This window comes from Coregonus clupeaformis, chromosome 27, assembly GCF_020615455.1.
Source record: "Coregonus clupeaformis isolate EN_2021a chromosome 27, ASM2061545v1, whole genome shotgun sequence".
Classification (NCBI taxonomy): domain Eukaryota; kingdom Metazoa; phylum Chordata; class Actinopteri; order Salmoniformes; family Salmonidae; genus Coregonus; species Coregonus clupeaformis.
The window spans coordinates 33,124,843-33,149,737 of record NC_059218.1 but is presented as its reverse complement, the minus strand read 5'-3'; the positions used below and the strand labels follow the sequence as shown (position 1 = coordinate 33,149,737).

The 24,895-nt window shown below is 43.9% G+C and overlaps 3 protein-coding genes across 4 annotated transcripts; 1 reads left to right on the top strand and 2 right to left on the bottom strand.

Annotated features, from left to right (window-relative positions):
• Nucleotides 1-697: 697 nt before the first annotated feature.
• On the bottom strand, nucleotides 698-8,629 carry LOC121541824 (transmembrane protein 151B). 2 transcript variants are annotated; one of them, XM_041851139.2, is made up of 2 exons: nucleotides 7,639-8,581; nucleotides 698-4,298 (listed from the first exon to the last, which is right to left on the bottom strand). In XM_041851139.2, exons 1-2 carry the CDS (start codon nucleotides 7,696-7,698, stop codon nucleotides 2,634-2,636), a joined length of 1,725 nt encoding a protein of 574 aa, XP_041707073.1. In that variant the 5' UTR covers nucleotides 7,699-8,581; the 3' UTR covers nucleotides 698-2,633. The 2 variants fall into 2 exon arrangements, 1 of the variants encoding a protein (XP_041707073.1); XR_005995802.2 differs by having other exon boundaries at nucleotides 4,206-4,637; nucleotides 7,639-8,629.
• Nucleotides 8,630-8,805: 176 nt separating this feature from the next.
• Nucleotides 8,806-13,436, bottom strand: LOC121541823 (cofilin-2). Its single transcript, XM_041851138.1, has 4 exons — nucleotides 13,329-13,436; nucleotides 10,211-10,521; nucleotides 10,016-10,092; nucleotides 8,806-9,899 (listed from the first exon to the last, which is right to left on the bottom strand). The coding sequence occupies exons 1-4, from the start codon at nucleotides 13,329-13,331 to the stop codon at nucleotides 9,787-9,789; spliced, it is 504 nt and encodes a 167-aa protein (XP_041707072.1). The 5' UTR covers nucleotides 13,332-13,436; the 3' UTR covers nucleotides 8,806-9,786.
• Nucleotides 13,437-14,975: 1,539 nt separating this feature from the next.
• Nucleotides 14,976-16,386, top strand: tmem223 (transmembrane protein 223). Its single transcript, XM_041851137.1, has 2 exons — nucleotides 14,976-15,770; nucleotides 15,878-16,386. The coding sequence occupies exons 1-2, from the start codon at nucleotides 15,149-15,151 to the stop codon at nucleotides 16,174-16,176; spliced, it is 921 nt and encodes a 306-aa protein (XP_041707071.1). The 5' UTR covers nucleotides 14,976-15,148; the 3' UTR covers nucleotides 16,177-16,386.
• Nucleotides 16,387-24,895: the final 8,509 nt, after the last annotated feature.

Below are 24,895 nucleotides of genomic sequence, written 5' to 3'. Positions count from 1 at the left end.
CCTCCTGTAAATGTTAATAAATACTGAAATGTTCATGACGGCAGCATGTCTGATTCATCGGCCCCTGAGACGACTGCTAGTAGCTTACCGTGGAGCTTATCTCTCACCTACAGTGCTATCAACAACAGGCAACACATTTTCACCAATCAACCACAAAATGGCATACATTGTTTTACATCTATGTCTCCATAAGGGAAGCCAACAAATAATTTGTGGATAACACATTGCATGTGACAATATAACATAATATTTCAGTGTAACTACCTGCAGTTATTGGATTATAATTACGTGGTTACCAAAGTTCTTGCATAACTGCATAGTACAACATTTTGCTGTAAGTGTTTAAACAGTTTGCTCTGATTTATACAAACTCATAATATTGTATGTCTACAGACATTTCTTGGAAGGGCCACTTACCACAGTGAGAAAAGTTTAACATCTGCAAATGGAACATGTGCTGCAGCAGTTTCTTCTCTCCTCTTCACCCAATTTATTTATTTTTTACCTACTACCTACTTAACAATTACTGGTAGATTCCCATGCAGTTGATGTGCAGACTCTCATTTGTCATATGAAATGTGACGTGTGCTTAGCCCTCCTTTAAAACCAGCTTAGGGTGGGAGGGAGGGAGAGTGAGACTTTGCTTGCATGCAGAGTCATGCATGGATGTACTGAGAACCAAAACCAACACTTCTAATTCTTTACAAAATGATTTTATGAATCTGGTTACAATATGTAGTTACAAGAACACTGGTAACAACAATGTAACCTAACAGTTATAGGCCTAATGCAATTTCAAACAGTTACTGTACTTGACACTCAACAACAATTTGAATTTGTATTGGTAACACATTAGATACAGCAGAATGGGTACATACAGGAGTCTTTTCAAGATAAGGTGTGGTTTTAAAGTGTATGTGGGATGAGTCACCGCACACATTTAGTTGTTCTGTACTTCTGTCCTTGACCATGTCAATACCTTCATACTTATGAATGTTTACATGGCCATTATTTGAATTTGAAGTAGGTCCATATTCACGACCATGGATCCTTTTACTGTTAGTAAAATGGCTATTTGTGCTTAATAATGTGCACCTACTATGGCAAGTGTATATGCTGATGTATAGAAGTGTAAATCCTGACATGCTATTTCGCCTGGCTGTCAGTCTTTGTATGGGTGTGTCTTTCTGTAATTTTGTTAAGTTGTGTTTGAGCAAAATATGCTGTGCATTATGTCAACTATGTGCTGTCTTTTTTTTAATTATCTAAATAAAGGCAGATAATACATTTATTGAAATAAATATTGTGTTATGAATTTGCTCTAATTCCAGGCCCATTTTTGGCTCTAGTTCCAAGGCTTCCGAGCATCGGTCACATATGGTGCTCCTAATGGCCTCAGCTGAGTGAGGGGGGGAAGTGTGGATATGTACTCTACTGCATCAAATCCATACTTGACCATGATGTTTAACTACAACAGTGGGTAGAACTGAGACATGGGGAGAACACCTTTCGAATTCTGGTAAAGGCCAAATTGCTAAGAGGCATTTTGGATGAATAAAGGGGTTAATCATAAAACATAAAATGGGACAATTGCTCTCTCCATAACTCTCTCTTTCATCATATTCCATCTCCTGTTCCCCCTATCCATGCTGAAAAGTGAGTGTCTTTCTCCACATTCCTGTTGTCTGTGAGGGGGGAAATTGATGTTTTTGGCTGACAGGGAGTCACAAGGCTGAGCAACAAGGACATGTTTTTTTAAGGCCTTGTGGGTCATACACAAACAATCCTTTGTGTTAATGTATACTGTTCCGCATTCTTATAAAATCATGAAGTTTCTCTTAAAGTAGCTAGGTTTTTAGCAACTACTGCATCTTTGCTCAAACATACCCATATGTGCACTTAACTCTTAAAAAATGATTCACTATATCTCTGATGTCATATCGTGGACAATATTGTTGGCCGCTTGGATCTGCATGATCTCAAGAGGAAGGCGATTAGGTGACATAAGCCTCATCACTACAGTGTCTTGATCAAATGATTTGTTTTACATCTAAAAAATAATATAAAATAGTATTACTATAGACTCTTTGTGGGATGATAATCGTTTTTTGATTTCATTGGCATGAGAGTAATGCTCCACTTCACCCGGGAGTTCTGTAAGTTTACACAATATACAGTGCCCCTTGAATTCATCTAATAGCTCGGTGGACTACTACTACTCTTGATACGCTAACTCAGCAGCTCATTGATACATCCATACATTCATGAACATACATTTCATACATTGATGAACAAAGATACAAAGCGATTGTTGTTCATTGTGGACAATGGGATACACATATTACACACTCTTAAGCAAGAGCAACTACATAATTGTCATTTAATCTACTGTGACACAATAGTTTTGTTTCCCTACACATTTTGCACACACAGTAGTCCTTTGTCGCAGGTCTGGAAACCTGGATTTTTCCATTTGTTTTCTTTCTCCTTCTTTACCCCTCTTCTTTCCAAATCACCACTTCTTTTTCATCCATCCCTATTTTCCTCTCCTCTGCTCTCCTCTCATTCATTTATTGCATCATCTTGAGCAGATTTGCTTATCTACTCTCCATCACCCTAGCCAATCACAATGACTATCCTGCGTTAAGGTCCTCCCCTCCATGGCAGCTCTCCTCACCATGGATGATCAACAAAGGCAAGTGGAGAGCTTCCTGATAAGCTGGTGGTCTCTCTGTCACACAGGCCACTCCCTGCATGATCTCAGCCCTCACTCTCTCTAGTTCCTGCTCTCTATCCTCTTCTTGCTGCAGACTATTCTCATCCTCTTCAAATCCTTCTCCCTCCAGGACCCCTCTGCTCTCTTCGTTAGCCCGGCGGAGCCCCAGTCCCAGAAACCCACCACCTTCGTCCCCTCTACTCCCCATCCCTGCACCAAGGCTCCGGGAGTGAAACAGGCAGGCCTGCCGCACTGTGTGCAAACGGCCAAGAGAGAATCCACTGCGGCTGAGGGCTAGCCTTCCTCCTCCCATCCTTCCCACTGTCCCATATGTCAAAGAGCCCGCCCCCATCGCCACGTTCCCCCTGACTCGCGAGGGGAGCGAGGAGCTGCTGGTGGACCTACGACAGCGGGGGCAGCTCTGGAGGACGTAGCTGGAGCTCCGCCTCATAGGGACACGTGTTGCCCTGGTAACTGCAGAGGGCGAAGATGTTGTGTTGTTGGTGTTCAGGTCCATCAGCAAGGCCTCGGAGTAACTGGGTACCATCTGCTGGTTGCAGCGAATGTGCCACTCCAGTTCAGTGATGTCCACTGTGTTGACCCTCGATATGACACGTATTCTGGGGCCACCACGTTGCCCATTCTCCTGGCCTGAGCGATAGTTGCCCATCTCAGTGCTGTCATTTTCATTGACTTCCTCGTTCTCACCAAACAGCTTCTCGACATGATAGTGAACATATGCCGTACGGTACTCCGACACCACACGTAGTGGCCAGGACAACATCAGGGCTGAGATCAGCCAATACATGCGCCGACGAGAGAACCAGGGCGGCCATGCCGGGTCAGGAAAGGCTAGCATGTGCTCACGGAAGTCCACGTTCTTCAGGTGCATGCCCTCCCGCGCCTCCATGTAGTCATCCAGACCCTCGTTCTCTGCGAAGAAGCGTGCACGCTGGGTGAGGTAGGCGGCCTCGGCATGGGCACTGGCAAAGCTGAAACACTTGGTGAAACGAAGGCGTACGGCCGGGTGCTCCAGAAGGCCAAGCAGCTCCTTGGATACGTCCTTGACACCATGTCGGGCATAGTCAAATTCAGAGCTGGCTGTGTGTGTGTTGACCCGCTCATGGTACACCTGTGTGGTGGTGTAAGCGTCACCATTGCGGTATCGAGTCACCTGCCGTGTCCGTCTCACATAGTGATAGCTGATGGCCTTCCACCAGATACAGGGCATGGCCTGCTGCAGCCTCTGGACCCTGTTGTACACCTTGCTGATCCTCACCCGGGCCAGAGAGGATGTTTTAGAGAAGCAGTGCCAGCACTCCACCAGGTAGACCAGGTACAGCATGATCAGGAAGGCCACCGGGATGTAGACGTAGCCGTTGGAGCAGGGGCTGTCATGGTAGAGGCGGGCGCGGCCGCCATAGTAGAGGCCGTGTTCATCGGCAGCCATGACAGTGACGCGGTAGAAAGAGCACCATCCCAACGTGGCGAAACAGCCGAACATCAGCAGCGTGAGAAGCAGGCACTTCCAGTGGGACTCTCGGCATAAGGACCTGGGAAGGGACTGTTTACAGGGACGCTGCTACATGGGGGAAGGGATAAGAGACAAGGTAAAGCAGATGATGGGGGGGATGGAGGATCGAGCACAAATACGGGTAGAAATTTGGTTAAGATTGTATAAATGGGAGTAGCAGAGTTTGAGTGATGGGATCAGGAGCACAGGTTGAAGGTTGGGTAAAGGGAGGGATGCGAGAGTGGACAGGACATTGGAAAAATGATTGTGTAAGTGGTGGGGATGGTGATGGGGTTTTAACGATAATAAAACATCAAGCGTAATGGATCGTATGAGGGGTGATAAAAAGGAGAGGAACAGGATTGGCAGAAAGACAAGGAAAGGAAAGGGTGTTAAAACTGGATTTTTCTGCAAGAAACAGAAACAGAAAAAACAGAACATATATTAAGTGTATTCGATAAGAATACAGATGATTGGGCATCAATCACACCATGGCCTTTATGTCAAAACAATATTAATAAACATCAATGTTCTCTCCTCTCTTGCTCCCCTTCTCTTCCAGAGATGGAACATTCCAGTCTCTGGAGGCATGGACACATTTCCTGGCAGAGTGAAACCCAAACCATGAAGTCCATTTTAAACACTTGGTATTAGTTGGCACTGGAAAAGGTTGATGCTTTTAGACCTCATCAAGAGAGAGAAAGAGAGTGCATTCAGCTCTCTGTTGCCAGTGGAAGTTAGTGGTACTGTGGCCATCCCTGCTTCCCATAGGGAGATGCACATGGACAGCGGGTAATTGGAAAAGCGAAAAAGCATAGGGTCACTCTTGGCCACACAAAGAGCACAGAAAAGAACCAAAAGGAAAACAAAGAAAGAGCTAGCGAGATAAGAGCTGGGCCTGTATCTACAAAGAGTCTCAGAACGAATACGATTCTATGGACAGATACTAGAACAGCACTTCTATTCTGAGATGCTTTGTGGATACAGGCCCTGAGATCAGAGTATCTGTCTATCTGCTTCACTTTTGAAGTAGTCAAATGGGCCTCTCAGCCATGACAGTGACCTTGCAGGGAAGGTTTGTTTTGCTAAAAAGGCAGGCTGCTGTCCAAACGGTAGCTGTGAGGAGGTGTGTTCCTGTTGGCAGAGGTGCTGGGGTTTAATTGTGCCTGCGTTACAAGGACAAGGGAGCATGCTGAGTCAACGGGAGAGACCATTTAAGTTCACCATGAACCTAGAGTCAAGTGCCTCAATTGCTCATTTATTCCATATATACGTGTGTGTGTCTATATTAATGATGATGGGCTAATGCCGTACTCATCCCCACTTAAAGGCAAATAGAGAGGAAGAGATGAAGAGAAAGAGAGGGATGGGTAGTTTACTAGGAGCATCATGTTTCTTCCACTGTGCTTTTTCCCTCCCACTTGATCGCTTTTCCTCCCACTCCATATTGACATTAGCACTGTGAAACTACTTCGGCTGTAACACTGTTGCTTCAGTTTCTACTGCTTCAGTTTCACGCAGTAGAACATTTGTTTTTGCTCCTTCTTACTGTCATAAGCACAAGGGCAACGTATTTCACCTATCTACTATCAGAGCAAGTTGCCAAAATGAATAATGGTACAGGGAAGATCAATAAAGAAGGGGGCCAGAGTAATAATAATAATAATAATAATAATATGCCATTTAGCAGGCGCTTTAATCCAAAGCGACTTTACAGTCATGTAAATATCCCATTTTTACGTATGGGTGGTCCCGGGGATCGAACCCACTACCCTGGCGTTACAAGCGCCATGCTCTACCAATTGAGCTACAGAGGACCACAATGGAGTAAATTCTTGTTATATAAATAAATCCATCAAAATGTAACATATCCTGATGCAACAGCAGGGAGAGAGATGGATAGTGGGTTTAAGTAGGTATATAAAGAGCATTTCAGTCTTACTCAACCAGTGTTAATTATTTATCAAGCCTAAGAACTACCGGTCTGAGACAGTTTTATCAGGAATGCCTCTCACATTAGAGGCAGGCAGAAACATAATGTGAGTTTGTGTGTGTATAAATTCAAGTAGGTCAGCCTGTAGTCTGCAAGTCTTTACTACATAAGAGTACAATTATTCTCAAAGTATGTGGAAGAAATCTGACCATAGATGGCTGCAAACACAACAGAAGACAAGACACACAGCTCAATGTGGGTTGACCCAACCAGGTTTTCTTCAACCAGTGTCCAAACTGTAATGATACTACAGACCTCCCTCCCTTCTTTGTTTTTATGTGTGTAGGAGCCTGTTTTCCACTTTCTTACCTTCACTTTGAGATGAAGGACAAAGCAGAGGAAGAGAGAAAGAGACGGCGGGTGTACAGTTCTGCCTGCACATCTGTCTTACTTCTCTCAAACCCCACAACATTCAAAGGAACACACAGGCCGCCCAAGTAGAAATGCAACCTCAGAAATAAACATTACCACACACAGAGGTGTGCTGATTTAGCCTGACAGGACATATGGACATCATATGTGCACATATCAACCATGCTCATGGGAAAGTAGGGCATTATAACATGAGACATGTAACTTATGTAAACAGGCCTGCTTAACAGTATTGATATGGTTGTGTCAGTATAATACAAACATTATGAAAACTCAATAGTGCTCTCCTCCCAATCTCTGTCTCTCTTTTTTTATTGATCACTCTGTAACATAAGAGGACTCAGTGCACGTTTAGGCTACTACTCAGACAGAACAGTGATCTTAGACTATAATGTAGCCAGATGCTGTACAGTTCATTCTAATAAGTAATCCCCAAAGATGATAAGTCTCCTAATCATGATGAGGAATTATTTAATAATTAATGTTATTATCGCGTCAGTAATTTTGTGTGGCATTCATATCTCAGCCCAGGCAAATATATGAGGGGGAGCTAAATCGTTCACCTCCAGTTCGACTGCAATGCAGTTGCGTCCCTCCATTAGTGAGGGGTGACTTCAAGTAACCTTGTAGTATACACGCACAAAAAAAATACAACGTGACTGGTCTCTCGTTGCCTAATTTAAAACCCAGCGTTCCTCTGATCAAACTCGGACGCACCAGAGATGCAGAGTTCTGTTTGTGCTCAACATGTTGATTAGTGAGTGGATAACTGAGTGAGCTCCTCTGGTTACAGAAGAGTGAAAGCTGAGGTTGAGTAGCCTATTAGCTTGAGCTCACCATGCAGTGCAGACCTAAATATGATATGGATTGAATATCCTTGCAAACGCACATTCTATATGGGTATTAACAACATTGTAATCTTATTAGGCTGTATATAGTAGCCGCCAAAACAACAATTACGCACGCGCGCACTTACACCCCCCGCACGCGCGCATTTACCCCCCCCCCCCCATTTCCCAAACAACCTAGCCAAAGCTCTACTACCTCTTCTCTTCTGCTCCCGTTCAGTAAGGGCGCTTCTCCGGTCTCGGTCACCGCAGGCATTCTTTCGTTCCTCACAAGCTAGTATTTGACCGTGAGCATCGGGATCTGTCCGAGACTCCCACGATCAGGGGGTCCAGTGTCCGGACCGCCCCGCATGACAACTCAAAACTCATGTCTGCATTCGATTCTCCGAAAGCAAACGTATTCGAGTATCAAGTATTCCTCTTGCCAGGTTATTAACGCACCTCCTAGCATTGCCCCAACGGCTTGATTCGATCCTGTCCTGCGATTCTTGTCACACGACGACCGCGGGACATGGCAAAAACCCGTATTTTCAGGTGTTGTTTCTCGGGTGTCCGTTAAGTCACCGTATGTTGGTTGATCGCTAATGTATAGCTGTAGCCTACTTATCTACAGTAACGCCAGGCTCCAATATGGACAATCGAGCAGGGATGAAAAAAATAGGAAATACTGTAAGTCAAAACCGAGACATCGCGTTATTATTTGGTAGGCTACCTCCTGACGATGCAGCTATGGTCTGTCAAGTGCGATAGCACGCTATTTATCCGTAGGCGTAAATACATCCTCATCACACCATTCAAAAATTATGCTTGCCAGATCATTTCGTTCGCCACCCTCCTCCTCGCGTTTGGTCATGTGTTTATCCTGTTTTCACCTGCACATTTCATCGTCGACGGTTAGAGCTGACGTCACCGAGTAAGGGACAAGCGCGCACCATCTTCTATAGGCCTACATTTGAATTAGTTGCCGTGGCAATATAGTAATCTTACTCCCAATGTGCGTTTGGTGAGCAAATCCTGCTTCTTCATTGGAACAGTTTGATGAGCCTATTACATCGCCCTTTTCGCCCATGTTTCACAATGAACTAGTTCCATGGGAAGGGTCTAGGGCAGAACCAAGAAAGAGGGGACCTTTCACTTTCCTTCTGAAAATGGCATGGCCCGCGCGCTTTGCCTCCACTTAGCAGTGGCTATATTTGTGCTCTATCAAATTTAAAATATGCACATTATGATTAGGCTAATAAATAAGTGTTAGTATACTGATGCATCTACAGACTTGCTATTATCAGTTTTTAAAATATATAAAAAAGGCACGCAGGAATGGACAATTAACCATAAGAAAAAAAATGCAACAGCCAACAGCTAGTAAATGTAAGTGCATTTTCTTTATTTAGACATATGGAGACAAAAACAAAAACACCCACAATATATCTATCCACAATTAACTTTCTCTCAGGCTTCTTCCAACTGGAGCCACCAACATTACTACATCAGGGGGACTCCATCTCTTTAAACCATCAATCAATTTCTGTTTAAGCTGTTCTGAAATTTCATCACGAAAAAAGGAATGCATTTTTGTACACAGCAACTGTTTGCTCAAAGGTCTTGGAAATAATGAGAACTTCCTGGAATAATGTTATGTTTTTGAATTCTACTTGTACTGGAAGCATTTTTGAAAATAAACCTAGTTTTAGCTACTGATATGCTAAAGAACAACAAATTTGGCAATAGAGGAATTACCATCACATAAATTAGGTGTGAACAGAGTGCATAAATTGACAGGATTACCCACAATGACTGCATTGTTGGGAGCTAGTAACATAAGCATTTTGCTGCACCGCTAGAACACCTGCTAAACTGTCTGCGCGACCAATAAACTGATTTGATTTAGGATTTTTTGTTCCAGTCTCTTTTCTCTGCCTGATCCATACACACCATCATACAAGAGACATACCCAGTCCTCATCTGTTTAAAAAATATCATCCATAATGATTTAATTGTGTAAATCACATTTTGTTCTTCATTAGTTTAGAAATTGCAAGGACAATCTTGGAAATGTTGACGCAAATCTTCATCTATTTTGTCATAATCCTTCATCACAAATTAAGACTTGTCTATGTTTGTTCTTCATTGTGAGAAGTGGAATGATAACCACAATTTTAAACCATGAAATAGCATACTTGATTTTTCTCCCCACAACAAGATACCCTCCACCCCATCTTATTTGTACTCTTAAACCCCCCCACACCCAATTCCTTCTCATTCTGGAATGAACAGCCATACCCCCGGGACTTAAATTCTGTTTTTTTCTTTCCCTGTAGGCCTTAGTTGATATCAGACACTGGATTTATACAGGCCCACCTTCAAGGGTGACCACTGATGAGCCTCCTAGCTTCTCTGCTAAGGTGCGCCGATCTTTGATGTCCTCCAAACCGTTAACTTGCCATTCATGCTTGATACCTAGAATTCAGCAAAGTGGTCAATGTGAGAAAACAACAAATGAAAGCACCCTAATCATCGTCACAGTGGTTGGATGGGCAGTATGAATTTTTTTCAACCTAGTAAGTTTCGCTCACCTGTGAATTTCTTCTTAATGGCATCCTTTGAGCTGGCGTAGATCATTTTGCTCTTCAGTGGGGCACCATCTGGGGCCCTGAGATACAAAGGGAACAGAAAATATTACAAAAATATTATGTCTTTATATCAGCTGTGTTGACTAGTTGTAATCAAATTAAATCAACTTAAACCAGTGCTTAAAAGTTGACACTCACCAGAAGATGAAGACTAGGTCCTCCTTCTTGGTCTCCTTGGTCTCGTAGGTGGCGTCATAGAGGGCGTAGCGGCAGTCATCTGCGGGCAGCATCTTGACAAAGTGCAGGTAGGGGTCTGCGATGGTGGTACCCACGTCACCGGTCAGAATCTCTTTACCTGCTTCAAGGACAATGTGCTTCTTGTCCTCGCTCAGACAGAACAGCACCGCCTTCTTCCTCTTCTTCTTCTCATCCTCGTTCGCCTGGGCCTTACGCACCTTCATCTCATTGAAGACTGTAATAACTTCATCGGTCACTGTCACCCCAGAGGCCTAAGAGGAGAAAAAATGTTTAATGCATCAAGTACCCAAGAGGTCAATGAATGAGATCTCTCAGCTTTGGTCTGCATGTTTGGACTGAGGTTTAAAACAGTTTGCGGTGCTTTAAACAGCTTGTTTTTCAGACCAAATGATTGCTGACATCTTCAGCCCTTCTGACTAATCATTAAGCAAACACTTAGTGGGCACACTGGGATAAGGATTTTGATAAGTCACTATATGCCATTGAACTGCTAATATGAGAATATCACACCTGCACTGTTCATAGCAGTTGACTTTACAGTGGCAGAAAACATTTGGATCAACTGTCAGTCAGGTCAGTCCTTGAATTATTGAAATACAAGTCCGGATGGGGAGTGCCAAAAGTATTCTAATTGTTTCCTCAAATCGCAAAAGATATACCACAAGTCAAACAAACAAAAAACTCAGAGGGTTGTGTCAGAACAAAAGATACCTATTCATCATGAACAAGCAAACAGAGAAAGAAGTCAGAGTGCAGTTAGTGTTCCTGAAATCAATATCTTGGACAAACTGACAGTGAAACATACCCTATATTTTCACAATCATCCACTTACATTCCAAAACAATCTCTAAAAGAGCCAGGGCAAACTTTGCAAAGAGAATATTAATAATCTCTAGAAAATACATTTCAGTTGCATTTCCAGTGGAATGAAGATGTTTTGGCTGCTAAAAGCACACATTACTCAGCTAACTAGCTACAACGTTGTTATAACCAAGGTGGAGAAAAGACACTTCACTAAGACCATATGTAGGGTGTCCAATCAAAAACATTTTGACCAATGGATAAAATGTTAGTTGTGTAGATAATCCTCTAAGAAAACCAATGGTCCGGGGCGGCAGGTAGCGTAGTGGGTAAGAGCGTTGTGCCAGTAACCGAAAGGTCGCTGGTTCTAATCCCCGAGCCGACTAGGTGAAAAATCTGTCGATGTGCCCTTAAGCAAGGCACTTAACCCTAATTGCTCCTGTAAGTCGCTCTGGATAAGAGCGTCTGCTAAATGACTAAAATGTAAAATGTATAATCCGTTCAAAATGTATTTGAGATTTTACCCTTATAGGATGGTCAAAATTATGGCGACTAAATCAATGGAGGCCAGAGAAAAAAGTGGTCATAAATCTGGAAAGAAAAGCATCGTGCCTGCTAGGCTGGATGCTGAGTGAGAATTAAGGCTACCTGACAGGTTTACCATTGAACTCATTATTTCTACTCAAATCCGGAGGTCATAAAACAATAGAAGTAAGATAGCTATCGATTAAGACATTTTAGTATACACTGTTCGCGAAGTTCCTGTTCTTTTTCGAAGACTTCTCACAAAAACAACCGTCTCTGAAATGTCAACGGAGCACTGTGCGTATCCCAAGCATTTTCTTTTCAAAGCCTTTTACATTTAATTCAGCTAAAGTCATGATAATTTTTCTATTTGCGACCAGCGGAAAATACTTGGGACGACCACAAAATGTAAAATCGTCAAACGTTTTGGCGATAAAGCTGCACGGCTGTGTCAGAGTTCGGTGCATATTATCGGATGTATTAGGTAACGAAATCCTTTTTTTATATGTTAATTATAATGTTAGAGAAAGACCCCACTGAACGATTCAGAACATGAAGAATTACATTTGTCTTGATAAAATGCATTTTATAACACAAGGAAGTGAAATGTCATCACTAAAGCTCGTTTTCAACCAGAGTGGGTGGACACCCTGGCATATGAACCAGGATGTCTACTAGCAAACAAACTGTGTTTGCATTTGCAATCGGAAGTTCTGGCACTTCCTCTTCTCTTCCCCAAAGCAGTGGTTACAGCACTTGGTCCATTCGCTCTTATGGTGGGTGTGCTGTAGCAGAAACCCATACTCTTGGAGTGTTAGAAATACACTGGCGTGCCGTTTTGTCAGCGCAAGTCAAAGGAGAGGGAATGCCATGGCTTGCTAGCTAGTTTGATGGAGCGGCTAACCCTTTCTCAATTATCATTCTCAACAATTATTGCCGAAATTGTTCAAGAAGTTAACATACGCAGTCAACAATAACGAATGCCATTGAACAAAGTCCATAGACATTTCATCTTCTAAGAACATTGCCAGGTAGCTTGCAAGCTTTGATGGCACACTTCCTTGTACTTGCAGTAAGGGTGGGGTCGGCTGGAACGGGAGGTAACGTTAGCTACCGGTACTAGCTAGCTGGCAGTAAATGTTAGGCTAACGCTTCATCGGCTATCTGACACTCGTCTGGCATGGTCTTGCTCAAACATAAAATTGTCACGTTAAAGCAATAACGGGTTACACTTCCAAGCAACACCAATGGTAGGTAACGTTCGTTTGCTAACAATTGTGCCATCTGAAGTCATCTATTTAGCTACGTATACTAACTAGTTAGCTAACTAATTTAGCCATCCGGTTAGCAAGAGGCCTAGTTAGCTTAGCTACTACTAGTGATACTATTAGGTCATGGTTGAGAGGAAATGCCGAGGGGCCAGGTGATACCCTAATTAACTCTGACCATGAATGACAAATGGTGGTTTAGTTAAATGCTAATTGTTGAAGCAGGTTAGACAGTTAACATTAGCTACGAAGCCAGCTGTGTTAGCTACCAAATGTGGGCTATTAGCTAGGTACGTTAGCTAACAAGGTGGCCAACGTTCATCGACTGTAAAACTGTGGTGGGGAAATAAATAACTTAATTTTATGATCAGCGGGCCAAGTAATTACCCCTCCTCAATACAGCTACTGTGGTTTGTATATTTAGGATAACTAAATTAGAGTTATAACCATAAAAGTAACGTTACCATGGTTGGGTCTTTCGTATATCAGCGTCTGAGTCGAAAATGAAATGTTCGTTCTTCTTGTTGAGCTCTACACTAGACGGGCGGACACCAATGCGGACACGCGCCTGACGGGCATCAGAACAAAGGGAGCAAGTGTCAACCAAAGGTATCATGGGAATTGTATTCCCCACACACACCACACACACACACACACACACACACACACACACACACAATCACAGTATGCACTTGAACAACATCCAGTAGGCTAAACTACAGATCTAGACTGTAACACTTAATGTCCATATAGAATAGAATATAAGAACGTTATAGAAGAAAACTGAGCTTTATAGCTACGTCTCTAGGCTATATTAAGAACATATTTTTCTAAATGCCTAATGATCTATTTGGTGAAAAGAAAAGTTTGCGCGCATTAAATCAGCTTAAAAAAATTATGTCCACTCACTGGGCCTAATGAGTAGCTTGTCTCTTACAATCAATTCCCTGTATGCATTTTTGACAGACACAGGGACTGACGTGTCTCTCTCTCGGATACATCAGTCATTCATTCGCAATGAGCAGGTTGGCTAAACTCACTTCCAAATAAGGAAACGAACGGCAGTAGGGCCTATGCGCGCCTCGTGCACACCCTGCGGTTCGCGGCATCTATATCTCCATATAAGGCCATTAGGGCATTTCGTTCTAATCTAGACCAAGACAGATGAGTATTTGCTGTGCAATATAAATGACAGGCTCAAACCAGAGCAAAGCGAGTAAAAAAGAGGAATAGAGAGAGAGGGAGGATAAACTCTCATTTCTATTAGGTGAAATACCACAGTGTGCCATTACAGCAGCAAGAAAATGGCAACCAGTGAAGCACAAACACCCTTGTAAATACAACCCATATTTATTTTCCCTTTTGTACTTCAACTATTTGCCCATTGTTACACTATACATAGCCATAATATAACATAATATAACATTTGAAATGTCTTTATTTTAAAACTTTTGTGAGTGTAATGTTTACTGTTAATTTCGGATTGTTTATTTCACTTTTGTTTATTATCAATTTCACTTGCTTTGGCAATGTAAACATATGTTTCCCATGCCAATAACGCCTTTTTGAATTGAATTGAGAGAGAGTGAGAATGAGTGAGAAGGAGAGTTACTACGGGGAGGGGAGAGAGTGTATCTGCATCCTTATTTTCTTCTGATCATCTTGGCCAAAGTGTTCATTCGTTGTTTAATAGCAACACCAGCTTTTCCACACATCCATACATTGGACTTGTCTACTGAGTGAGATGAGCAAGACAATAGCTTTGTGACACATTTTCTGTGGATAAAAATGAAGGGATGATAATTATAGCTATATAACACAATACATTCTCTTAAATTCGCTGTGTTGATATATAATATTCTTCATGATAGGCCTTATCAGGCCTAATTTACCGGTAGACCTAGTGATGAGACCGCTATCAGAGACGGAAGAGGAAGTGAGACATCCCACTCCCTCCTTTTTTCTGGCTCGTATATACAGTCAATGAACTAAGTAGACCAGACCCAGCTGCTATTGCATTGGTATATAGGAGAGCCACCCCTTAAGTAGACCGGAACTGTGACCATTTTTTCAATGGTAAACGGCCTGAGTAAGACATCTTTATTTATCTACCATCTTTGACACTATCATGCTTGCTTGCCACGACGTTACATTTTGTGCCAGTGCAGTCTCCGTAGACATCTAAACATGGCGGCGTCCTACAAACGAATGATGTAGCTTGTGTCCTGCTATGTTCTGATTGAAAACAATCCAAGGGTTCCATAAAATACTGACAGCAAGAATAATGGGATTTCAGTATTTGTTTAGCGGTAAAGCGGAGTGTTGGTCTAGTCTTGCACGTCATCGACTATCAAACGTTTTGCGATTGCGGAACCTCAGCGAAGTGACACGGAGAGAGATCTTCAGCCATCCATCACATACACCTTCACCATCGTCGACATGCACTGGCATAAGCAATGGCCACCTATACAGGCGTATAAGAGTAGCATACAGTTTGGGGAAAGAGGGTGTTATATGGGCAACAGATACGTTGTGTTTTGGTCTGTTATCAATCCCCTCAAGAGTGAACGCACAAAAACGGTACTTTCATGTTATGAAGAAACCGCACCAACAGGTACCTCTTTCCCGCCCTCTTTCTACATCGACAGCAGTTGCAAAAGACGTGATTCTGTTTGAGCACGACCGAACAAGGTTCTTTCGCCTCTTAGCAATCTTCTGTGGTGGTCAGTTTCTTTTCTGGACATACCTGGCCCATTTCGCCTTCACTGGTCTTCGAGACACTGGTGGAAATGGTTCTGGTGGGAGACAGGTCTCCACTACTGGCTTGGCAGGACTTTGGAGTTTCGATATGAACCTGGGATCTAATACTTGGAGATATGGATTCACACTGGCATGCCTTGTTATTGGTATGTGTCAGAATTGAGTGTGCAGCATACTAGCGCCATTGTGAGTGGAGGCACCTATACCTGTGTGTGATTATATTAATACTTTTCTCTCTTCCTCTCTCTCTTAGGTGGAGGGATCATGGGACTTGGTGCTCTGTTCTGCCAGCGTTCTGTCAGCCAGGTGATTCTACATAAGGGGGGTGGGATGGTCACCGTGTCGACACAGTCACCCCTGGGATCAAACAAGGGACGGAGAATGACTGTACCCTTGTCACAAGTGGCCTGTTACGCCCACAGACAAGAGTCTCCCACTTTCATTCCCCTCAGGGTGAAAGGTCACAAGTTCTACTTTCTTTTGGACAGAGAAGGCACACTGAATAATCCCAAACTGTTTGATGTTACAGTTGGGGCATACCGACCATTCTAGGTGTGTTAAGATAACAGGCAGTGACTTGTCACCCATTGTCAATGCAACATTGTGTCAGTGCAAAGGGGTTGATTGGAATAAATTCAACAATCTGTTGGCTAAAGTTCTTAACATAAACCATTGATTATGTTTGCAAAATCATTTTGGCTTTTTGTTATTAATTTGACAAATAAGATATTGATATTAAAAACTGGATGTCAAAAAATAAAATGTTTCCAGTGCATTGAAGTGGACCATTTTCAACACTATTCACTACCTCCAAACCAAAAGTACAATTTTCAGTCAGTACTTTTACTCTGGGATTAAGATTGTTGTAACTGTCACTAAAATCTGCATCTGATAGTAGATGATCTTAGCAAAAAGGTGAGATGGGTCAGCACTAAAAAAAATATACAGTGCCTTGCAAAAGTATTCATCCCCCTTGGCGTTTTTCCTATTTTGTTGCATTACAACCTGTAATTTAAATGGATTTTTATTTGGATTTCATGTAATGGACATACAAAATAGTCCAAATTGGTGAAGTGAAATGAAAAAAATTACTTGTTTCAAAAAATTAGAACAAATAAATAACGGAAAAGTGGTGCGTGCATATGTATTCACCCCCTTTGATATGAAGCTCTTACATAAGATCTGGTGCAACCAATTACCTTCAGAAGTCACATAATTAGTTAAATAAAGTCCACCTGTGTGCAATCTAAGTGTCACATGATCTCAGTATATATACACCTGTTCTGAAAGGCCCCAGAGTCTGCAACACCACTAAGCAAGGGGCACCACCAAGCAAGCGGCACCATGAAGACCAAGGAGCTCTCCAAACAGGTCAGGGACAAAGTTGTGGAGAAGTACAGATCAGGGTTGGGTTATAAAAAAATATCAGAAACTTTGAACATCCCGCGGAGCACCGTTAAATCCATTATTAAAAAATGGAAAGAATATGGCACCACAACAAACCTGTCAAGAGTGGGCCGCCCACCAAAACTCACGGACCAGGCAAGGAGGGCATTAATCAGAGAGGAAACAAAGAGACCAAAGATAACCCTGAAGGAGCTGCAAAGCTCCACAGCGGAGATTGGAGTATCTGTCCATAGGACCACTTTAAGCCGTACACTCCACAGAGCTGGGCTTTACGGAAGAGTGGGCAGAAAAAAGCTGTTGCTTAACCTCTTAACAATCGGACCCTTTGTTTCAATTATCGCCTAAAATGACATACCCAAATCTAACTGCCTGAAGCAAGGATATGCATATTCTTGATAACATTTGAAAGGAAACACTTTGAAGTTTGTGGAAATGTGAAATTAATGGATGAGAATATAACACTAGATCTGGTAGAAGATAATACAAACAAAAAAACGTTTTTATATTGTTTGTTTTTTGTTCCATCATCTTTGAAATGCAAGAGAAAGTCCACAATATAATATTAAAGTTTAGGCGCAATTTACATTTTGGCCCCTAGATGTCAGCTGTGTGTGTGCAAAGTTTCAGATTGATCCAGTGAAGCATCGCAATACTGGACTATTTTGTATCAAGTCTGCCCAAATGTGCTGAATTGGTCAATTTATACATTTTCAGGTACATAACTATAGAGAACATACAAAAATGTTATGGTAATACAAAATGTAAGTTTACACACTCCCAGGAATGTCATACATGATGGATCATTAGCTTATACACTAACTTTCACACATCTAGATGGCCGGGCAGGGTGGGTGTGGAGCCAGAGACAGCAGGGGTTCAAACTGTAGAACCCAGTTCCTACATTTGAATATAAAAATAGATTTTTATCAAACAAAACTATGCTACATTTTATCTCTGGGACCCTTAGGATGACAAATCAGAACAAGATTACTGAATGTAAGTACATTATTTACCTTCAGACGTGAACGTATCAAACCAGTTGCCGTGCTAAGTTTTTTGTTGTTGTGCACTCTCCTCAAACAATTACATGGTATTTTTTCACTGTAATAGCTACTGTAAATTGGACAGTGCCGTTAGATTAACAAGAATTTAAGCTTTCTGCCCATATACAGTATCTCACAAAAGTGAGTACACCCCTCACATTTTTGTAAATATTTGAGTATATTTTTTCATGTGACAACACTGAAGAAATGACACTTTGCTACAATGTAAAGTAGTGAGTGTACAGCTTGTATAATAGTGTACATTTGCTGTCCCCTCAAAATAACTCAACACACAGCCATTGATGTCTAAACCGCTGGCAACAAAAGTGAGTACACCCCTAAGTGAAAATGACAAAATTGGGCCCAATTAGCCATTTTCCCTCCCTGGTGTCATGTGACTCGTTAGTGTTACAATGTCTCAGGTGTGAATGTGGAGCAGGTGTGTTAAATTTGGTGTCATCGCTCTCGCAATCCCTCATACTGGTCACTGGAAGTTCAACATGGCACCTCATGGCAAAGAACTCTCTGAGGATCTGAAAAAAAGAATTGTTGCTCTACATAAAGATGACCTGGGCTATAAGAAGATTGCCAAGACCCTGAAACTGAGCTGCAGCACGGTGGCCAAGACCATACAGCGGTTTAACAGGACAGGTTCCACTCAGAACAGGCCTCGCCATGGTCGACCAAAGAAGTTGGGCGTCATATCCAGAGGTTGTCTTTGGGAAATAGACATATGAGTGCTGCCAGCATTGCTGCAGAGGTTGAAGGGGTGGGGGGTCAGCCTGTCAGTGCTCAGACCATACGCCGCACACTGCATCAAATTGGTCTCCATGGCTGTCGTCCCAGAAGGAAGCCTCTTCTAAAGATGATGCACAAGAAAGCCTGCAAACAGTTTGCTGAAGACAAGCAGACTAAGGACATGGATTACTGGAACCATGTCCTGTGGTCTGATGAGACCAAGATAAACTTATTTGGTTCAGATGGTGTCAAGCGTGTGTGGCGGCAACCAGGTGAGGAGTACAAAGACAAGTATGTCTTGCCTACAGTCAAGCATGGTGGTGGGAGTGTCATGGTCTGGGGCTGCATGAGTGCTGCCGGCACTGGGGAGCTACAGTTCATTGAGGGAACCATGAATGCCAATATGTACTGTGACATACTGAAGCAGAGCATGATCCCCTCCCTTCGGAGACTGGGCCGCAGGGCAATATTCCAACATGATAACGACCCCAAACACACCTCCAAGACGACCACTGCCTTGCTAAAAAATCTGAGGGTAAAGGTGATGGACTGGCCAAGCATGTCTCAAGACCTAAACCCTATTGAGCATCTGTGGGGCATCCTCAAACGGAAGGTGGAGGAGTGCAAGGTCTCTAACATCCACCAGCTCCATGATGTCGTCATGGAGGAGTGGAAGAGGACTCCAGTGGCAACCTGTGAAGCTCTGGTGAACTCCATGCCCAAGAGGGTTAAGGCAGTGCTGGAAAATGATGGTGGCCACACAAAATATTGACACTTTGGTCCCAATTTGGACATTTTCACTAAGGGGTGTACTCACTTTTGTTGCCAGCGGTTTAGACATTAATGGCTGTGTGTTGTGTTATTTTGAAGGGACAGCAAATTTACACTGTTATACAAGCTGTACACACTACTTTACATTGTAGCAAAGTGTCATTTCTTCAGTGTTGTCACATGAAAATATATACTCAAATATTTACAAAAATGTGAGGGGTGTACTCACTTTTGTGAGATACTGTAAGACATGTCTATGTCCTGGAAAGTTTGCTGTTACTTACAACAGTCATGCTAATCACATTAGCGAACGTTAGCTCAACTGTCCCGTATACGGGACACCGATCCCATAGAGGTTAAAGAAAAAAATAAACAAACACGTTTGGTGTTCGCTAAAAGCCATGTGGGAGACTCCCCAAACATATGGAAGAAGGTACTCTGGTCAGATGAGACTAGAATTGAGCTTTTTGGCCATCAATGAAAACGCTATGTCTGGCACAAACCCAACACCTCTCATCACCCCGAGAACACCATCCCCACAGTGAAGCATGGTGGTGGCAGCATCATGCTGTGGGGATGTTTTTCATCGGCAGGGACTGGGTCAGAATTGAAGGAATGATGGATGGCGCTAAATACAGGGAAATTCTTGAGGGAAACTTGTTTCAGTCTTCCAGAGATTTGAGACTGGGACGGAGGTTCACCTTCCAGCAGGACAATGACCCTAAGCATACTGCTAAAGCAACACTCGAGTGGTTTAAGGGAAAACATTGGAATGGCCTAGTCAAAGCCCAGACCTCAATCCAATTGAGAATCTGTGGTATTACATTTACATTTACGTCAGTTAGCAGACGCTCTTATCCAGAGCGACTTACAAATAGGTGCATTCACCTTATAGTCAGTGGGATAACCACTTTTTTTTTGGGGGGGGTGGGGGGGGTAGAAGGATTACTTTATCCTATCCCAGGTATTCCTTAAAGAGGTGGGGTTTCAAATGTCTCCGGAAGGTGGTGAGTGACTCCGCTGTCCTGGCGTCGTGAGGGAGCTTGTTCCACCATTGGGGTGCCAGAGCAGCGAACAGTTTTGACTGGGCTGAGCGGGAACTATGCTTCCGCAGAGATAGGGGAGCCAGCAGGCCAGAGGTGGATGAACGCAGTGCCCTCGTTTGGGTGTAGGGACTGATCAGAGCCTGAAGGTACGGAGGTGCCGTTCCCCTCACAGCTCCGTAGGCAAGCACCATGGTCTTGTAGCAGATGCGAGCTTCAACTGGAAGCCAGTGGAGTGTGCGGAGGAGCGGGGGTGACTTGAGAGAACTTGGGAAGGTTGAACACCAGACGGGCTGCGGCATTCTGGATGAGTTGTAGGGGTTTAATGGCACAGGCAGGGAGCCCAGCCAACAGCGAGTTGCAGTAATCCAGACGGGAGATGACAAGTGCCTGGATTAGGACCTGTGCCGCTTCCTGTGTAAGGCAGGGTCGTACTCTCCGAATGTTGTAGAGCATGAACCTACAGGATCGGGTCACCGCCTTGATGTTAGCGGAGAACGACAGGGTGTTGTCCAGGGTCACGCCAAGGCTCTTCGCACTCTGGGAGGAGGACACAACGGAGTTGTCAACCGTGATGGCGAGATCATGGAATGGGCAGTCCTTCCCCGGGAGGAAGAGCAGCTCCGTCTTGCCGAGGTTCAGCTTGAGGTGGTGATCCGTCATCCATACTGATATGTCTGCCAGACATGCAGAGATGCGATTCGCCACCTGGTTATCAGAAGGGGGAAAGGAGAAGATTAGTTGTGTGTCGTCAGCGTAGCAATGATAGGAGAGGCCATGTGAGGATATGACAGAGCCAAGTGACTTGGTGTATAGCGAGAATAGGAGAGGGCCTAGAACTGAGCCCTGGGGGACACCAGTGGTGAGAGCACGTGGTGCGGAGACAGCTTCTCGCCACGCCACTTGGTAGGAGCGACCGGTCAGGTAGGACGCAATCCAAGAGTGAGCCGCGCCGGAGATGCCCAGCTCGGAGAGGGTGGAGAGGAGGATCTGATGGTTCACAGTATCAAAGGCAGCAGACAGGTCTAGAAGGACAAGAGCAGAGGAGAGAGAGTTAGCTTTAGCAGTGCGGAGAGCCTCTGTGACACAGAGAAGAGCAGTCTCAGTTGAATGACCAGTCTTGAAACCTGACTGGTTTGGATCAAGAAGGTCATTCTGAGAGAGATAGCAAGAGAGTTGGCTAAAGACGGCACGCTCAATAGTTTTGGAGAGAAAAGAAAGAAGGGATACTGGTCTGTAGTTGTTGACATCAGAGGGATCGAGTGTTGGTTTTTTGAGAAGGGGTGCAACTCTCGCTCTCTTGAAGACGGAAGGGACATAGCCAGCGGTCAAGGATGAGTTGATCAGCGAGGTGAGGTAAGGGAGAAGGTCACCGGAGATGGTCTGGAGAAGAGAGGAGGGGATAGGGTCAAGCGGGCAGGTTGTTGGGCGGCCTGCCATCACAAGTCGCAAGATTTTATCTGGAGAGAGAGGGGAGAAAGAAGTCAAATAGGGTAGGGCAGTGTGAGCAGGACCAGCAGTGTCATTTGACTTAACAAACGAGGATCGGATGTCGTCAACCTTCTTTTCAAAATGGTTGACGAAGTCATCCACAGAGAGGGAGGAGGGGGATTCAGCAGGGAGGAGAATGTGGCAAAGAGCTTCCTAGGGTTAGAGGCGGATGCTTGGAATTTAGAGTGGTAGAAAGTGGCCTTAGCAGCAGAAACAGATGAATAAAATGTAGAGAGGAGGGAGTGAAAAGATGCCAGGTCTGCAGGGAGTCTAGTTTTCTTCCATTTCCGCTCAGCTGCCCGGAGCTCTGTTCTGTGAGCTTGCAATGAGTCATCAAGCCACGGAGCTGGAGGGGAGGACCGAGCCGGCCGGGAGGATAGGGGACATAGAGAGTCAAAGGATGCAGAAAGGGAGGAGAGGAGGGTTGAGGAGGCAGAATCAGGAGATTGGAGGGAGAAGAATTGAGCAGAGGGAAGAGATGATAGGATGGAAGAGGAGAGAGTAGCGGGAGAGAGAGAGCGAAGGTTGCGACGGCGCATTACCATCTGTGTAGGGGCAGAGTGAGTAGTGTTGGAGGAGAGGGAGAGAGAAAAGGATACAAAGTAGTGGTCGGAGACATGGAGGGGAGTTGCAGTGAGATTAGTAGAAGAACAGCATCTAGTAAAGATGAGGTCAAGCGTATTGCCTGCCTTGTGAGTAGGGGGGGACGGTGAGAGGGTGAGGTCAAAAGAGGAGAGGAGTGGAAAGAAGGAGGCAGAGAGAAATGAGTCAAATGTAGACGTAGGGAGGTTGAAATCCCCCAGAACTGTGAGGGGTGAGCCATCCTCAGGAAAGGAACTTATCAAGGCGTCAAGCTCATTGATGAACTCTCCAAGGGAACCTGGAGGGCGATAGATGACAAGGATATTAAGCTTAAATGGGCTAGTGACTGTGACAGCATGGAATTCAAATGAGGAGACAGACAGATGGGTCAGGGGAAAAATTGAGAATGTCCACTTGGGAGAGATGAGGATTCCTGTGCCACCACCCCGCTGACCAGATGCTCTCGGGGTATGCGAGAACACATGGTCAGACGAGGAGAGAGCAGCAGGAGTAGCAGTGTTTTCAGTGGTAATCCATGTTTCTGTCAGCGCCAAGAAGTCGAGGGACTGGAGGGTAGCATAGGCTGGGATGAAGTCTGCCTTGTTGGCAGCAGAACGGCAGTTCCAGAGGCTGCCTGAGACCTGGAACTCCACGTGGGTCGTGCGTGCAGGGACCACCAGGTTAGAGAGGCAGCAGCCACGCGGTGTGAGGCGTTTGTGTAGCCTGTGCGGAGAGGAGAGAACAGGGATAGGCAGAGGCATAGTTGACAGGCTGCAGCAGATGGCTACAATAATGCAGAGGAGATCGGAATAAAATGAACTAAACATCTGGGAAAGGAGAGAGGGGCCTCCCTCACCACAACTCCCAAATATAACTCTCCCAACTTCCACCTCAGAAACTATAATTGTTGTAAACTACAGCGGTTCAATGTTTTCTAGGAATAGACTAACCTAGTTTATTCAGCTAGCTAACTAGGTGCAGTATTATTGGTATGGTATGACTTAAAGATTGCTGTACACCAGCGGAACCCATCCAACTTGAAGGAGCTGGAGCAGTTTTGCCTTGAAGAATGGGCAAAAATCCCAGTGGCTAGTTTATAGAGACATACCCTAAGAGACTTGCAGCTGCAATTGCTGCAAAAGGTGGCTCTACAATACAGTATTGACTTTGAGGGGTTGAATAGTTGTGCACGCTCAAGTTTTCTGTTATTTTGTCTTATTTCTTGTTTGTTTCACACCCAAAATGTTTTTGCATCTTCAAAGTGGTAGGCATGTTGTGTAAATCAAATGATACAACCCCCCCCAAAAAAAAACAAAACAATTTTAATACCAGGTTGTAATGCAACAAAATAGGAAAAATGCCAAGGGGGGTGTATACTTTCGCAAGCCACTGTATTGCATACCTACCTGGCGGCAGGTAGCTTAGTGGTTAAGAGCGTTGTGCCAGTAACCGAAAGGTCGCTGGTTCTAATCCCCGAGCCGACTAGGTGAAAAATCTGTCTATGTCCTTGAGCAAGGCACTTAACCCTAATTGCTCCTGTAAATCACTCTGGATAAGAGCGTCTGCTAAATGACAAAAAAAACTGTTAAATGTAAATAAAGCTTATTTCATTTTATTTGTTTTACTGCATCAGGGATAGCATACACATACGTTTCAGCTTTGCAGCCTTATTCAGTGTGTAGGTAGATTATCTTAAAAGGCATTCATATATGACTTGGTTATGAATTTGAATTCAAGATTAGTTTGAGATAACATGAGATAATCTCTCCTGGTTCAGTTCCCCACATACCCCCTCATTGAGACCGGGTGGAGTTACTGTAGTTCCCCCCCTTTTGAGTGCAATCTCCCCTACACATCGTTTACTCCACTTCTGACAGCTGTCACTGAACATACTGACTGATCAACAAATAATAATGAGTAGTTATTTATGATGCAAGGTCATTTGTAGATCAGTCAGTCCGCAGTCACCTGCAGTGTCGGCTGCAATGTTGAACAAGCCCAATAACTTGCATGTATAGGCCTAGACCTTGCTCCTGAACTTGATCCTGGATCAATAATGAATGCCTCCTCCATCCACTTCATCCTATGAAAGTCTTATAACTGTGAGACTGGGAGGTGGGTTTTTCAAAACATCACCATCAGACATTATTGTTTCTAATCTACCCAAATAGGGGTAATGTAAAAACAACAACAAGC